This window comes from Orbicella faveolata, unplaced genomic scaffold, assembly GCF_042242905.1.
Source record: "Orbicella faveolata isolate gen_17 unplaced genomic scaffold, um_ofav_v1 contig_14, whole genome shotgun sequence".
Taxonomy (NCBI): Eukaryota; Metazoa; Cnidaria; class Anthozoa; order Scleractinia; family Merulinidae; genus Orbicella; species Orbicella faveolata.
The window spans coordinates 20,636,931-20,653,301 of record NW_028301541.1 but is presented as its reverse complement, the minus strand read 5'-3'; the positions used below and the strand labels follow the sequence as shown (position 1 = coordinate 20,653,301).

At 43.4% G+C, this 16,371-nt stretch overlaps 3 protein-coding genes across 3 annotated transcripts; all 3 read left to right on the top strand.

The window, feature by feature from the left end:
• Positions 1-411: 411 nt before the first annotated feature.
• Positions 412-4,184, top strand: LOC110043789 (uncharacterized). Its single transcript, XM_089286071.1, has 3 exons — positions 412-1,039; positions 1,740-1,752; positions 2,204-4,184. Exons 1-3 carry the CDS (start codon positions 453-455, stop codon positions 2,930-2,932), a joined length of 1,329 nt encoding a protein of 442 aa, XP_089142197.1. The 5' UTR covers positions 412-452; the 3' UTR covers positions 2,933-4,184.
• Positions 4,185-5,685: 1,501 nt separating this feature from the next.
• LOC110053443 (uncharacterized) lies at positions 5,686-8,176 on the top strand. The gene has a single exon (XM_020759666.2). The coding sequence runs from the start codon at positions 6,118-6,120 to the stop codon at positions 6,967-6,969; it is 852 nt and encodes a 283-aa protein (XP_020615325.2). The 5' UTR covers positions 5,686-6,117; the 3' UTR covers positions 6,970-8,176.
• A 159-nt stretch (positions 8,177-8,335) lies between these two features.
• LOC149114458 (uncharacterized) lies at positions 8,336-15,736 on the top strand. Its single transcript, XM_089286070.1, has 3 exons — positions 8,336-8,569; positions 8,663-15,604; positions 15,698-15,736. The coding sequence occupies exon 2, from the start codon at positions 8,776-8,778 to the stop codon at positions 15,250-15,252; it is 6,477 nt and encodes a 2,158-aa protein (XP_089142196.1). The 5' UTR covers positions 8,336-8,569; positions 8,663-8,775; the 3' UTR covers positions 15,253-15,604; positions 15,698-15,736.
• Positions 15,737-16,371: the final 635 nt, after the last annotated feature.

The window sequence follows — 16,371 nt, the reverse complement described above, 5'->3', positions numbered from 1 at the left end:
CGTTGGGGTGTGTGACGTGCGAATGCGTGACGCCGAAACATAAGTACACAAAGTTAATAATGCGCGGTCACCAAGCTAATTTCCTCTCAGGGCCCTCTGAAAGCGACGTGTAAGACTGGTATGAGTTTGGACCCGAGCCAACCACACACACCCTGACAAAGTCTCGTCTCGTCCCACAGTCTCGTCCTCAAGGTTTGAACCATGGCGTCAAAGGCGGAAGTAATTTGCCTTCTCTTCAGCTGTTTCTTTGTGATCGGAAACGCTACATACTGTATTTTGGACAGTGACTGCGACAAATGGTCGTGCCGTGTTCTTGATAGACTTGTCCCTTTTGCCCTTCGAATTCTTTACGCGCGCGTGCCTGACGCTCGAGTGCGTGACGTACGAATGCGTATAAGACTGGCCCGAGTTTGGACCCGCGCCAACCGCACCTCGAAAGCAAAATTTGAAGCATGGCATCAAAGGAAGTTATTTGTCTTCTCCTGGCCTGTTTCTTTGCCAAGTTCTTTGCAATAGGAAACGCTACATACTGCACTGTCGACAGTGATTGTAACAACTTCCTTCAGTCTTGCTGTTCAGATAGTGTCTGCAGAGACGACTGTTACTGTTCGTACGATTACGAATGTGGCACAGGCGAAGTATGCTGTGATGGCGCCTGTTCGTCATACTGCACTGTTTGGACCGGAGGTGTTATTGCCGGCACTATACTCGGCCTAATCGTGTTTTTCGCGATCATTATTTCCATCGTGGCTTGCTGTTGTTGTGCCTGTTGCCCGTACTACCGCTATCGTTCACCAGGGACAGTGATTGTGTCGCAGCCGGGGTACCAGCCGTTCGTGTCGACAACCCAGACGTCAACCACACAGCAGATCCAGTATCCTCCGCCAGGGAATTACAACCAGCCCCAACCAGGCTATGCTCAGCCTCCTCCGCCGTATCCAAGCTATCCGCAGCAACCAGCCCAGTATCCCCCACCTCAAGCACAAGGCCAGCCTCCTATGCCTCAGCCAGTCAGTGCTGGAGAGCCCGTCAAGTACTAGCGTGTTTTTCGGGTGAACAGTGTTGAATTTTGTTCGCGTACCTGGCGGCCATCTTGGAATCGTAAAGCGCAGGACCTCCCCTTGTTTTCTGTGATCTAAGATGACACCCGTGCCCGATGATACACTCGCTCACTCGCTAAAATACGACTGCAAATACAAGTTAAATGTAGTTTAGAACGGACCGAGTAATGTTAAGATGTGAGCTGAACTTAGTGAACTGATCGAATTTGTGTTTAGTAGTGAGAACTTATTAGTGTTAAAGTTTTTGTTAAGTATCGCGTACAGATTGAAAGAAGTAGATTTTCACACTGAGTACAGTGTATTATACACTAGAGCAAATAGGTAACATACATGTTTTCTAGCCTCTTGTTAAGTTCCTGTTTGGGTTCGTTTATTGTTGCGCATTCCCGGAGGAATGTAGTGTTGTTTGATGAACGCAAAGTGTTAGTTTTGAATTTGGATTCAATTTGTTTTCCGATTTGGTAGTGACATTTCATAAAAATTTAACGTTAAGACAAAACGAATGATTTTGGTTCGCTATAAGTTGCATTGCTTTCCTTGAACCATGTAGTTAACCTCACACAATGAGATGTAATTTCGTATGTATCTTTTACATAATCTTCCGTCGCGTATGTTAATTATTAAAGTTTCCACCTTGTTGTCTAGGTACAACAATGACTGTGCACTTTCTTTGTTCAGCTGTTATCACAACGCCTGTTAGTACGTTTTGAAACTATGTAATTTTTTATATTAAACAACTAATCATTGGCAATATTATCCTCGAAAAACCTGACCATCTCCATAACAACTGCTAGATTAGATGTCGGTGTCTAAATTTAGTCACGCATGAAGGAAGAGACAAAGATTATTTCAATATGGAAATGACGTCTGGCACAGCACGCAACAGTTTCGCAATCACGCGAGCTAAAAAGCGACTCGTTTCATGGTCTTTCATGCATTCAAAAGTGGACTCCCGTTATATAAGAGCCTACTGAGCCTAAAAAGTCAAACTGAACCAAAATATAACCAATTAAATCGTTATCTCCTTGCATGTGGGTATGACGAAGAACTAAGAAATGGAGGAGGTTGGAGCGAGTTTGGACGTGAGCCAACCGCGCCCTCTTATAAATATTATGGACTATGGTTAACGACTTCCTGGTTAGAAATCGTTAGCAATGGCGAAGAACGGAGTTTTAGTGCTTGGTTTCATCCTCTTTTTCTTTCGCTTTGGAAGTGCTACATACTGTAGTGATAAAAACGACTGTGACCAATGGTCGAGCGAGTCTTGCTGTTCAGACGGTGTCTGCAGAAGGAACTGCTATTACTGCTCTTACGACTTCCAGTGTGGCACGGGGGAAAAGTGCTGTGATGGCGGAGACTGTCTGTCGTCTTGCCCTACGACTTCGCCTTGGACTTACCCTACTCTCGCTACACTTCCGCCCTTGACTTACACAACTGAAGCCCCCAGTTCCTACTGTACCTTTGACTCCGATTGTGAGTTAGATGACGTGTGCTGTGATGGCGATTGCTTGACGGTGTGTCCTTCCTCTTGGTCCGGAGGTAGCATTGTCGGCGCTATATTCGGCACGATCGCGTTTTTCTCGATCATTTTTTCCTTCGTGTCTTGCTATTTCTGTGCTTGGTGCCCGTACTACCGCTATCGTTCACCTGGAGCTGTCATCGTGTCTCGGCAAGTTCCTTACCAACCGTTCGTGACAACAACCCACACGACAATGACACAGAACATTCCGCCGCCGCCAAATTACAACCAGCCTCCACCGCCAGGCTGTCAGCCCCCGCCGCCATATTATCCGCAGCACCCGGCCCAGCATCCTCCTCCGCCGGCAACAGCTTCAGGCCAGCCTTCTATGGCCCCCAATGTCACTGCCTGATGGCCATTTTCAAGGAGCGAACCATTGTGGTGAACGATCTTTGAACTTTGTCTTTTTGCTTTGTAGCGAAAATTTAAGCGTAATTGCAGTAAACTTAATCTTAATTAAGTCAAAACAAGAATGTTACATGTAAAAGTAAGGAACGTAGTTAAGCTTAAGGTGAAATTATGTGTACCAATCACTCAGTATTAGAGGACTTTAGAAGCACATTTTCGTAGTTTCCGTCAGTACCGTAACAGGAAAAGTTTGCCAATATAGTTCCTGGTGAATCTTTTCCTCTTTGAGTTATTAGATCTCATTTGCAAGTTGTTTTGTGCTTAATGCAGGGTTGTTATTTAAGTAGCAACATGTTGGCAAAAATCGGCATCAAAATCATTATCTTAGTGGGCTATTTTTCTGATTATTTAGAAAAAGATCGCAAAATTAGCCCTGTTTTCCAACAACAAATTGTCCAACTTTAAAACTTTGTGGCAATCCTGTTTCTATTGCATTTTGTTTGTATTATAGTGCCAGGGTGGTTGAGGTTACTCCTTCAATCATTCCCTTCACGGCTAGATAGAGCTTAAGGTGTCTTTAATGTAACACCTTCAAATTTTGTAGCTAATATTGCATGTCTGTTAAATTTATAAGTGGCGATGAGTGTCTGACACTCAGTGTAGTACTGTTATAAAATAACTTAAGTCCAACTTTGAAGATTATTTACACACAGGGGGACTGTCAGTAGCATAGCTATACAGATCCTTATATATTTTGTGGTCATCTTTGTACTATTTTAGAAATAACAATATTATTGTTTTTATTTAATATTATTATTTTTTACTTATTTATGTGCTTTTTGTTTTTCTCATTGTTCATTACTTGCACCTGGAAACCAGTGGTTTCTAAGATGATGACGAGGAAGGTCTTTCTGAAAATTCTCTGTTTCTTCCCAGTTGTGGCACTTTTTATTTTTTGATTTGTTTTTGCAATGCTATGATACATTAGTAATGTCTTGGTAAATGTTTCGAGTCTTTTGACTTGCGCCAGTGTCTTTTGAATCCCAGCAAAAATGCCCTCCCCCCCTGATTTTCAGTGGCATGTGTACATATTGGAATTCTTCCTAGGTACTTGAACAAAGCATTATGTGTTTGAAGTGATGTAATCTGTAGGTGTACTATGGTACTATTGTATCATTTTAATTTATATTTTCAAGCTTGCATGTAGTTTAACTATGCATAACAATGTTGGGTTAGTAAAGAATTCTCGTAGAAAATAGACTAGTGAATTTTTATCGATATCATTTCTTCATTCATTCATTGTTGAGAGCCTACAGGAGGTCCACATGGAGGGGAAGGGGGGAGGCAATAAGGAAGGGAGAGAAATGCTAGTCCCTCTCCTTGATCTGTGGAGGTATAGTGGCCTCATGGTTAGTAGCCGCGCCCCTGATCAAGCGGTCCAAGTTCGGGCCCTGGCTGGGGACATTGTGTTGTGTTTATGGGTACCCTGGAATTTAATGCCTGGGGTAACCCTGCAATAGACTGGCATCCCATCCAGGGGGTAGCAGAGTTACTCCTAGTTGCTTCATACTACTGAAACTGCCCTGATGGGCCTCTTGGCCTATGTGCAGACTTGACGTTCTTGATCTGGTTGGTGGGGGTGTGCAGCCCTTAGAACCTTAACCCTATTTCAGACCAAAAGCTGTGAGTTTCCATACCCTATTTTAGACCTGAGAGTAAAGTGTAAGATTGACTCTTGCCTTTTGTTTGTCTCGTGAACGAGACGTGACGCAATGGCGAGTGCGTGATGTACGAATGCGTATCGACATGCGACAGGCTGGAAGCAAGCCAATCACACCACCAGTTGTCAATTTCTTTTCAGTCTCTAATTTGCCATTGGAAATGTTACATTATCCCACATTCCTGGCGTGCGCAATTGATGAAAACCGATAATCGATATAATCAATATCAATCAATCTAATCGGTAATAATTAATCGATTAATATCGCAAATCGATGAACAAGAAAGTTGTGAGTAGCGATTTTCATCGAGTTTCATCGATTTTTTTTTCTTTCATTTCAATTTCAGCGAAAAACAAAATGGACAAGAGACTTGCTTTGTTCACGATAAAAGAAAGGAATTCAAAGAAAAGTTTTAATTGTTGGAGCCCACCTTAATTGCTTTCTTGACAGTCTCATTGTATTTACGTTTTTTAACCCCGTATGGCAGTAGCATCGCACGGTTAATGAACTATTTAACTTCTCAACAACAACAGTACACGTTCATTGTGTCATTCGCTTAGCTATTCATAAAGCCACCGCACATTACTAAAGTTAATGGTGGAAACTTTTGCGTGAGCTACTGAAGGGCAGATTTAATTCATGTGCCTTAACAGTCACATACACTAACGCCTCGACAAAACCAACTCACACATTAAGGACAATAACAAGTTACACATGTAAGCCCAGTATAAACGCATCCAAGAAACTCGGAAACAAATCAAAAATGAAAAAAATATCCACTACGATAATCAGTTTTCTTTCCATTCTGTCATCAAAGTAAAATATAACTTCTTGAACCCCTTTATAGACTTGCCGATGACAATCGATGGCAACCGCTATAATCGATAGCAATTACGAGGATTTGAATTGTGAGTATCGATTTTCATCGATTATTTGAGGCAATCGATAATAATCGATTAATTATTATCGATTATATTGATCATATCGATTGCTTTCCGATGATCGATTTTTATCAATTGGGCACGCCGGGCACATTATCTCGAGGTTTGAACAATAGTATCAAAGGAAGCAATTTGCTTTCTAATCCTTTCTCTTGTAAATTTAGCCGGAAATACGGCCTCGTAAATTTCTTGAACCGGTAGACTTCAGACAAAGAATATGCAATTTCAAATGCATTTTCATGATCCCCTGTTTTGACTGTTTTTTTGGCATGTAGGGAGCCTTTTTGTCCTAAATTGTGCAATCTCCTTTTTGTCGTTGCCTCGGTTAGCACTAAAACTTTACAAGGATAGAAAATCATTTGCAATATTTGCAATAAGTATTATACATAGCAGTGCAAATTTGGAACAAAAGAAAGTGTTTACATAAGAAAAGAGTTCAACTCCAACAGGATTGGTTTAGTTAGGTATATATGAATATTTAATCATGGTGGATACGGTAAAGTGAGTACGTAAAACCTTCTTTAACAATGGCGGTCGAACGAGCAATTTACATTGTTATCCTGTGTTTCTTTGCTTTGGGAAGTGCTACAATTTGTCGTTATAACAGTGAATGTAACCAATTGTCGGGCGAGTCTTGCTGTTCGGATAGTGTGTGCAGAAAAACCTGTTTTTACTGCTCCTTTGATTCCGATTGTGGCACGGGGGAAGAGTGTTGTGATGGCGGAGATTGCTTGACGTTTTGTTCTTCAAGTGACTCCTCCAGTTCGACAGGAGCTAGCATTGCCGGCGCTGTAGTCGGCACGATTGTGTTTTTCGCGATCATTATTTCCATCGTGGCTTGCTTTTGTTGTGCGTGTTGTCCGTACTACCGCTATCGTTCACCTGGAACTGTCGTCGTGTCTCAACCAGCGACTCACCAAACGTTAGTGTCGACCACCCAGATGTCGACCATGTCTTCCCAACAAGTACAGCATTACCCTCCGCCGGCAAATTACAGCCAGCCTCCACCACCAAATTACAGCCAGCCCCCACCGCCAAATTACAGCCAGCTTCCACCAGCAAATTATAACCAGCCTCCGCCGCCAAATTATAACCAGCCTCCACCGCCAAATTACAGCCAGCCCCCACCGCCAAATTACAGCCAGCCTCCACCGCCAAATTACAGCCAGCCCCCACCAGCAAATTATAACCAGCCTCCGCCGCCAAATTACAACCAGCCTCCACCGGTAACTTACAATCAGTCTCCACCGCCAGGGTATGACAAGGCTTCGCCGCCGTATAATCCAGAATTCCCGCAGCAACAAGCCCAGTATCCTCCAGTACAAGGCCAGCCTCCTAAGGCTCCTCCACTCAGCTCTGGAGAGCCCGTCAAGTACTGATAGCTTGTTTTGAGCGTGTTTAAAACATGAAATGGCGAAATAACGAAATGGCACTACGGTTAGGTTAAAGGGTTAGCCTTAATAGCGTTCCGGTTAGCCTAGATATCACTCACTCGAAAGAGATTAGCTCTCAATTATTGTAAGAGTCAACCCTTACAGAAACCTGTGTCCCACATTGATACTTACCAGTAGTGCCATTTCGCCTAAGTGACTGCTGATGTAATGTCAAACTCTCCTTGTGTTTTACAAGGGAATACAAGGCAATTTGGAAGGGGAATCTAGCAATTTATCAGAAGTCACTTAGAGCTTTTTCCAGGCACCCCTTCAAATGTTGTAGTAAATAAATACGTTGCCTGTTTAGTTACAAGTAATGGTAAGTGTGTGACATTCAGTGAAGGTATAAAATATAACTTCAGCGGACCAATTTTGAATATTTAATATTTATACATTCAATTGGATTGTCAGTTAGCATAGCTATACAGACCCATATTTTAGTCGACTGGTCAGTATTTGCAGCTGGAAAGGCAGTGGATTTTAAGAAAATCTAAAAATTCAAAGTTTTTTCCACTTGGAATTTTTTTGATATAATTTTTTGCAATTTTTTTATTCTTTTGTTATTAAGTCTTAGGTATATTTAAGATAGTCCATTACATAAGCCTTAATGGCTTCCCTGGGCTTCCTTGCCTTATACATTGATATTTTATAAACGTATTTGTAACTGGAATTTTTTGATATAACTTTTTGCAATTTTTTTATTCTTTTGTTATTAAGTCTTAGGTATATTTAAGATAGTCCATTACATAAGCCTCAATGGCTTCCCTGGGCTTCCTTGCCTCATACATTGATATTTTATAAACGTATTTGTAACTGGAATTTTTTGATATAATTTTTTTGCAATCTTTTATTCTTTTGTTATTAAGTCTTAGGTATATTTAAGGTAGTCCTTTACACAAGCAATTTATGGCTTTCCTGGGCTTTCCTGCCTTATACATTGATATTTTATAATTGTATTTAAAATTGGAAATGTATTTATATAATTTTTTGCAGTTTTTTATTCTTTTTCGTGAACATCTTAGGCATATTGAAGGTTGTCCTTTACATAAGCCTTATTGCCCCGCCTGGGCTTCCTTGCCTTATACATATTTAATATTTGGTAAATATATTTATAAGAAGCAAAAAATAAAACAAACAAACAAATATACTGATACATTGCTAGTTTCCTGGTCAATATTTCAAGTCTTTAATTCCGATTCCCAGCCAAAAATTGCTTTTCTTCTTTGTAAGCCCCATGCTTTTCAGTGGAATATGTGCATATTGCATTATTTTTTCTAGGTTCTTACACAAGTGTTAGCGTGTTAAGGAGTGATGTAACGACTTGGTCTTGTTTTAGGAATGATTCGAATAGAGACATTTAAGAAGTGGACATTTCAGTGTTTCATTTATGACGCGTGCCGCTGATCATGCATTCTGCAGTCGCGGTAAATATCAAGTTTCAAAAGCACATGGTCTGCTTTTGAGTTCGTTTTAGTGTGTTCGAAGTTCATTGTTAGTGTCGAGCAGGATTTCATTTCTTATTAGCGGAACAAGGCACGAAAAACTTGTAAGTATCGATCGGTTTTCATTTAGCTTTCTTATCTTTTGTGATTCAGTTGTTATTTTGGTTTACTTAGCGGATTTACGCATTTGATTTCAGTGAATCGTTGTTCATGTAATAAAAGACGTTTGCAGTTCAGCGCATCTCTAGTTTTACTTGTTGCCGCTTTCCTGTAGTGAACATTGGGTTCCTACATTATTCAAAGTTTTTCTATGGCGTCGCAAGATCACGAGATGCCAGATGGAGCGAAAGGTACGTCGCTCCGACAAGTTCAAGAGGAAATATCGTCGAGCGAAGATCCTCGCGTCGAAACAACAGCTAATTATGTTCCACCATCGGAAACTGCGGGTTTAGAAAGTAATCTTACCTCGAGGCAGAGGGTTCCGTCGAAAGTTATGGATTCGGATGAAGTTCGAATCGAAAGAGCTATTGATTTAAAGGCAAAAAGAGCGGGACATTTGGGGTACGTGAGAAGGAGGTTGAAATTTGTACAAGGACTTCTGTCTGAACATGCGAGCGAACACGAAGTGATGAAAGGTGTCGAAGATTACGAGCGTGCATTCCACAAGTTTGTAGACTCCCACGAAACCTACTTAAGTTTTGAAGATAATGAACGAATGAGAACTATGGCGAACGAAAGTTACGAGAATGAAAAAGAGTGCAAATTCCGCCTCGAGGTAGAGCTCAGCGTGTGGAAATATAAGGCTAAAAACGACACGAAAGGAAGGTCCAAGTCTGATCGCAAATCACATCGGTCGAGTAAAACCGGGAAGAGTTCCCGTACCAGTTCGAGTAGCGTAAGAGAGAAGCGAAGATTGCTTGAAGAAGCACGGCTGAAGGTGGAAGCACTTGAACAAAGGCAGAGCCTGGAGCGTCGCTTGGAAGAGGAAGAAGCTGAGTTTCAGAAGAGAGAGCTTGAAATCGCTAAGGAAAGGGAACGAAACAAGGCTGAGATGGCAAGGAAAATTGAAAGGATGCAGGTGGAAATGGAACTAAAGAAGGCTACTGTGGACCTCGAGATTGAGAAAGAGGAATTGCAGACCGAGCGCTCGGACGACGAAACTGTAAGTGAGATAATTCCACCATTAAATCCAGAGTTGATCCCTCACACACCACTAAGGCCTTTCAGTTTACCACAAGACACACACCTTATCCCGCAACCCCCATCTGATGTACAAGCAACCAGAACTAAGGCTTTGGAAGCTGAGCATGAGGTGTCGTCGGTATCGACGTTTTCTCAGAGTGACATGGATCCCCCATACGTACCACTTCCCAACCCTGCTTCTCAGCCGAAAGAGACCAGGCAAAAGTCTTCAGTAAGAGTAGATGTAGATGAATTCAAACCGTTTGTGACCAAGGATGAGAAGAGTTCGCCCACCGATAAATTTAAAAGTGAGCTTCAAACCCCTCAGCCAAGTCACACTCAGCTTGAGCAAGTGTTGTTACAAACACTTCAGCACCTTACACAGCAACCAGCCAGCCAAGTGCCACACCCCCCGTCAGCAGAACTTGCAGATAAAGCGCCATGGCAAGCAATCGCAGAGGCACTTAAACAAGGTCCCACTCTACCGAAAATTGAGTTGATGAAGTTTGGGGGAGACCCTTCCGAGTATGGAGAATTTGTTGCCAATTTCTGCGACCACATTGAGAGTCAGGTGCCCGATGATTCGCAAAGATTGACCCGTCTACTCGCGCAGTGTGTTGGAAAGGCGCGAGAGGCTATAAAAAGCTGCGTCAACCTTCCTACTGGTCAGAGGTATGGTGAAGCGTGGAAAACTCTGTCAAAGAATTTTGGACAGCCTCACATGGTGGCTGATGCACACATGAAAAGGTTAAGAGAATACAACCTTAGAAGAGTTGATGCCGCAAGTCTGATGGATTTTGCGAGAAAACTTGAAGATACCAAACGAGTGTTAACGAGTATGGGACCACTTTACGTAAGCCGCCTCGACAATGAAGATACGATTCTTATGCTGATGAAAAAGTTACCTGATGAGGGCTTGAAGCGGAAATGGACAGACGTTGCTGGAGACCTAATTTGTTCTAAGGGACAAGTTTACTTTTCTGATTTTGTGAATTTCATACAGAAACGAGCAGATTGCTTAAACAACCGTTTTGGCCAGGAACTGAAGTCGTCACTGCCTCAGCATGAAAAGGAAAGAAGACATGGAAACAAAGACAAACAAGATCTGCCATTTAAGGCTACAACCCTAGCTACCCAGAGCAGAGGAAACAGAAGGTCTGCTGGTACTGGCTTAGCCACCTTGAAGTGTTATCAATGTTCCGGACCGCATGCAATTTGGCAGTGTGAGACCTTTAAGAATGCATCTTACGAAGATCGGTCGCGAACGGTACGACAGAAGAAGCTGTGTGGAAGTTGCCTTTCGTATGGACACTTCTCAAGATCTTGTTCGAAGGGATTTTCTTGTCGGAAATCGGGTTGTGGAAAGAAGCACCATTTCCTTCTTCACCCGCCAGACCGCGAAGAGACTGACAACCGTGTAGTAGAACAAGAAAGTGCAAATCAGCAACCAGTCATTCGTGGCCAAAGTTCAGTTGGTAGAACAGCTGCGACACTCACTGAATCCAACCATCCCCCGGTTATCGAATCCAGTACCTTTGCCGTATCCAGAGATTCTGCTCCAAGGGACGCCTCGACCAGCAGTCGACCGAGGGTCTGCTTCAAGGTCGTCCCAGTAAGAGTCAGTGGGCCAGGTGGGAACAAGCAGCTAACAACATACGCCTTCCTAGACAGCGGATCAGACACTACACTCTGCTTAGAAAGTCTTGTAGAAGAATTAAGCCTTGAACGTGAGCCTACTGATTTTACCCTTTCAACAGTCAATTATGAAGGGAAGGAACGTGGTCACCAAGCCCGCTTGGATATAGAAGCACTTGACGGGAAAACGAAGTTCACACTCGATCGGGTTCTGACAATGGAGAGCCTACCCATTGGAGAGAGACATTTCGCCAACAATAGAGAATTGACAAAATGGCCACACCTTGATGGCGTCAGTCTTCCCGAAATAGAAGGGCATCGAGTCTCCATCCTTATTGGCAGCGACCGACCGGATATTATCGATGATAATTCTGAAATCAGAAGAGGAGCTCGGGGCCAGCCCTATGCCGTAAATACTCCCTTAGGTTGGACGGTGTATGGCCCAATGGGTGAACCCAACAGCAATGGCATCCATGTCAATTTCGTAAGGAGTGATCATGAAGAGATGTTAAGTCAGCAATTGGAACGTTTGTACAATACCGAGTTCAAAGATACCCTTGTGGATGTTGAAGAGAGTTTGTCGTTGGAAGACCAAAGAGCGAAGCAGATTATGGATCAATCAGCGGTCCTTGTTAATGGACATTATCAGCTCAAGCTGCCATTCCGGCATAGTCCTCCCTGCTTACCTGATAGTCTACCAGTGGCAAAGAAGAGATTGTATTGGCTGAAAAAGAGAATGGAAAGAGACCCTGAGTTCCACAAGCAATATGCAAGCGTTATCCAGAAATACCAAGAAGAAGGATCTTCACGTCAAGTCCCTGATGAAGAAATTTCTTCCCTCAAACCCATTTGGTACCTACCGCATCACGCTGTTTGGCACCCGAGAAAACCTGAAGAGCCGAGAGTGGTATTCGATTGTGCCTGCAAGTCCAGCGGTGTCTCGTTGAACAATCAGTTGTTGCAGGGACCAGAGAACACAAGCTCACTTATAGGAGTCATTTTGCGATTCAGAGTTAACAGTGTAGCCGTGGCAGCTGACATTAAGCGGATGTTCCATCAGGTGTTTGTGTCTCCTGAAGACCGGGGCGCTCTTTGCTATCTGTGGTGGCCGGATGGAGATTTGACGAAGGACCCGAAGACCTTTCAGATGCTAGTCCATATCTTTGGGGCTACCTCATCACCCAGCATTTGTGGTTACGCATTACGGCGAACAGCTGCCGATTACAGCGAAGGTTTCTCCTCTCAGACCATTGACGCAGTCATGAGAGACTTTTATGTCGATGACCTGCTCAAGTCCTTCGAAACGACCGGCCAGGCAGTGGAAACTACAAAGGAGCTACAGGAACTGCTAGCGAAAGGAGGATTCCAGCTGACCAAAGTTATGTCCAATGAGCGCGAAGTCCTAAATGCATTCCCACCTGAACATCGAGCACCAGCTGTCAAGGACTTAGATATCAATCTCAACAGTCTACCCATGGACCGAGCCCTAGGAATCCATTGGGACATGGAGGCAGACACCTTCAACCTAGTTGTTAGTGATAAATCCCATCCAGGGACCCGGAAAGGCGTCCTGTCGTCGATTGCAACAATTTATGATCCCCTTGGTTTGGTTGGTCCCCTAATCCTGCCTGGAAGAGAGATCAACCAAGAGCTATGCAGATTAAAGTATGACTGGAATGACAGGCTCCCTGATGAACTAGCAGTGAAGTGGAGAGATTGGAAGGAAGGACTCGCAAGCCTCACCGGTTACAGTATCCCTCGATCCTTTACTCCCCGAGACTTTGGAGAAGTAGAAAGAGCTGAACTCCATCACTTCGCAGACGCTTCTGAAGGACATGGATATGGGACAGTAACTTACCTGCATTTCGTTAACAAAGAAGGGAGCATCCACAACAGTTTCCTCATGGGCAAGTCGCGAGTGAGGCCTCTAAGGAGTGGTATCAGCGTGCCTAAGATGGAGTTGACCGCTGCCACCTTGTTGATCAAGATGGACAAGCTCGTTATGCGAGAGTTGGAAGGTCGCATCAAGATCCACAGCGTCACCTTCTGGACCGATTCAATGATTGTCCTAAGGTACATATTCAATGAGACAAAAAGATTTGTCACCTTCGTCGCCAATCGTGTTGCTGTCATCAGAGAAGGATCAAGGCCCTCACAATGGCGTCACGTTAGGTCAGAAGCTAACCCGGCTGATTTGGCCTCGAGAGGAATAAAGGCCTCCGAAACCAAGAAGTTAGAAGTGTGGAAACATGGCCCAGATTTTCTGTGGAAAGATCAAAAGGAGTGGCCGCAGCAACCCGCTGATCTCCATCAAGAACTATCAGACCAAGATGAGGGAGTCAAGAAAGAGAAGATCACCGTTAATGCATGTGCCGAGAAAGAAGACTTCTGGGGCGCTTTATTTGAAAGATTCTCAACATGGGAGAAGTTAAGAAGAGTGGTGGCTTGGATCATTCGAGGAGCCCGTAAGCTGTTGCAGTTGCGAACGAAGCCAGTGGCAGCCACTGTTTCGCTTGTGAACCCAGAGGAGAAGGTTCCCCACCTCCTATTGTTAGATGTAGAAAAAGCAGAGAGAATTATCGTAAGGAACGTCCAGATTCAGACCTTTCCTGAAGAGTTGTCCAACCCAAATCCGTGCAAAGGTCCTCTCACCAAGTTGAAACCATTCGTGAATCAAGGAGTCTTGCGAGTTGGAGGAAGACTAGACCGTGCAGACCTCAGCTATGATGTAAAACACCCAATGATATTACCTGGGAAGCACCGTGTAACAGAGATGATCATCCTCCATTACCACCATGCTAATGGTCATGTAGGTCCACACCAAGTACTAGCGGAGATAAGACAGCGTTTCTGGATTGTGAGTGGTGTTTCGTCCATCCGACGTGTCCTGCGGCAATGCCATGAATGTAAGCGCCAGAATGCTACAGTGGGAGAGCAGATTACAGCACCACTCCCAGTGGTGAGAGTTTCTTCAGACAGCTACCAGTTAATCTACCCGTTTGCTGCTGTTGGAATAGATTATTTTGGACCACTCTACGTCCATGCAGGACCACTTACCAGATCTGTGAGAAAGAATCCCAAACTCCACAAGCGCTATGGTTGCATCTTTACCTGCCTTAGGTATAGAGCCGTCCACATCGAGCTTGCGAATGATTTAACGACGGACAGCTTCATTCAAGCAGTAACAAGATTTGTCGGGAGACGAGGTCCACCCAGGGTTATTTACAGTGACAATGGCACAAACTTCAGGGGAGCAGAAACCGATGTTTTGAATGCGTTGAAGACCTGGGACCAAGAAAGAGTAGGACGTGAGCTGCTTCAGGAGAATATACAGTGGTATTTCAATCCCCCGGCGGCAAGCCACCAAGGAGGTGTTTGGGAGCGGCTCATTCGCTCCGTTCGAAGGATTCTCCACGCCATGATTGGTGAGCACCTTGTCAATGAGCAGACCCTAACGACATTCCTGACAGAAGTCGAGAAGATCCTGAATAGTCGACCGATCACTCGTGTGTCTAGCGACCCCGACGATTTAGAGGCCTTGACCCCTAACCACATACTGCTGTTGCGCCCGAATCCGTGTTCAGCTCCTCGTAAATTGGAATACTCCGACAAGTTTCAAGCAAGATGGAAACATGTGCACATTTTGGCGAATGAGTTTTGGGCCCGCTGGGTTAAAGAATATCTTCCCTTGTTGCAGGAACGCCAAAAGTGGCTGAAGCAGAGGCGAAACTTCAAGGTCGGAGACTTGGTCATCATGAAGGATGCAAACCTCTCCCGAGGACAGTGGCCCAAAGCGCTAGTTCAAGAGACCTTCCCAGATTCTGATGGTGTGGTGCGACAAGTTCTGGTGAAAAGTGCAAGAGGTGTCTTCAGGAGAGATATCCGCAAACTCTGCCTTCTGGAAGAGGAGCTATTGAAGTCCATTGAGGAGTCCATGGAGAAGAAAAAAAACCTGAACTTGTGCGATTAGTTATTGAACTGTCGATTGACCTTTTTCTTAAGATCCAGGAATTTGGAATCAATGACATTCTTTCTGTTATCAAACGAGTCAAATACCTAAAGACTACGAGAGTCTTTGGGGGGGAGCATGTAACGACTTGGTCTTGTTTTAGGAATGATTCGAATAGAGACATTTAAGAAGTGGACATTTCAGTGTTTCATTTATGACGCGTGCCGCTGATCATGCATTCTGCAGTCGCGGTAAATATCAAGTTTCAAAAGCACATGGTCTGCTTTTGAGTTCGTTTTAGTGTGTTCGAAGTTCATTGTTAGTGTCGAGCAGGATTTCATTTCTTATTAGCGGAACAAGGCACGAAAAACTTGTAAGTATCGATCGGTTTTCATTTAGCTTTCTTATCTTTTGTGATTCAGTTGTTATTTTGGTTTACTTAGCGGATTTACGCATTTGATTTCAGTGAATCGTTGTTCATGTAATAAAAGACGTTTGCAGTTCAGCGCATCTCTAGTTTTACTTGTTGCCGCTTTCCTGTAGTGAACATTGGGTTCCTACAAGTGATGCAATCTGCAGGTCTATTAGCGCCAATGGAACATTCTTGCACCTGCTGTCTTGAATCAACTGTTTCTAAATTTTAAAAGAATGTTTATTTTGCGACGCTTTAATTTAGCGATTTTTCGTAAATTTTGGGACATAAGTCACTTAATTTTCGCGATTTCACGAACTTAAAGGACCTCAGTCACGGTATTTTGAGTTATTTTGGCCACATACAAAATTACCTTTAAATGGTAGGAAACCTGAAAATAACAGTTTAATAAGACAAAAAACCGCCAAAGAGATAATGATAAACCATAAAATAACAAGGGTGGCTGAGGATGGAGAAGATTAACACGGATTACAAACGACGAATTTGAAAAATTGAGGCCAAACTTTTCAATATGCGCAAATTTGTGACTGAGCTCCTTTAACTTTGGCGAATTAAGGTATTATCCAACGCACGTCATAATCGACCGTCAAATAGCATGATTGTGTGAAATTGATCAGATGGCGGAATTTAATATTGTAGTCACTTTAAATTAGCCACTATTTTAATTTAGTGACACTATTTTGGTGCATTTTAATTTAGCGATTTTC

Coding starts and splice junctions, on each gene's coding strand:
- LOC110043789 (XM_089286071.1), top strand. CDS start 453: ATGGCATCAAAGGAAGTTATTTGTCTTCTCCTGGCCTGTTTCTTTGCC.
- LOC110053443 (XM_020759666.2), top strand. CDS start 6,118: ATGGCGGTCGAACGAGCAATTTACATTGTTATCCTGTGTTTCTTTGCT.
- LOC149114458 (XM_089286070.1), top strand. CDS start 8,776: ATGGCGTCGCAAGATCACGAGATGCCAGATGGAGCGAAAGGTACGTCG.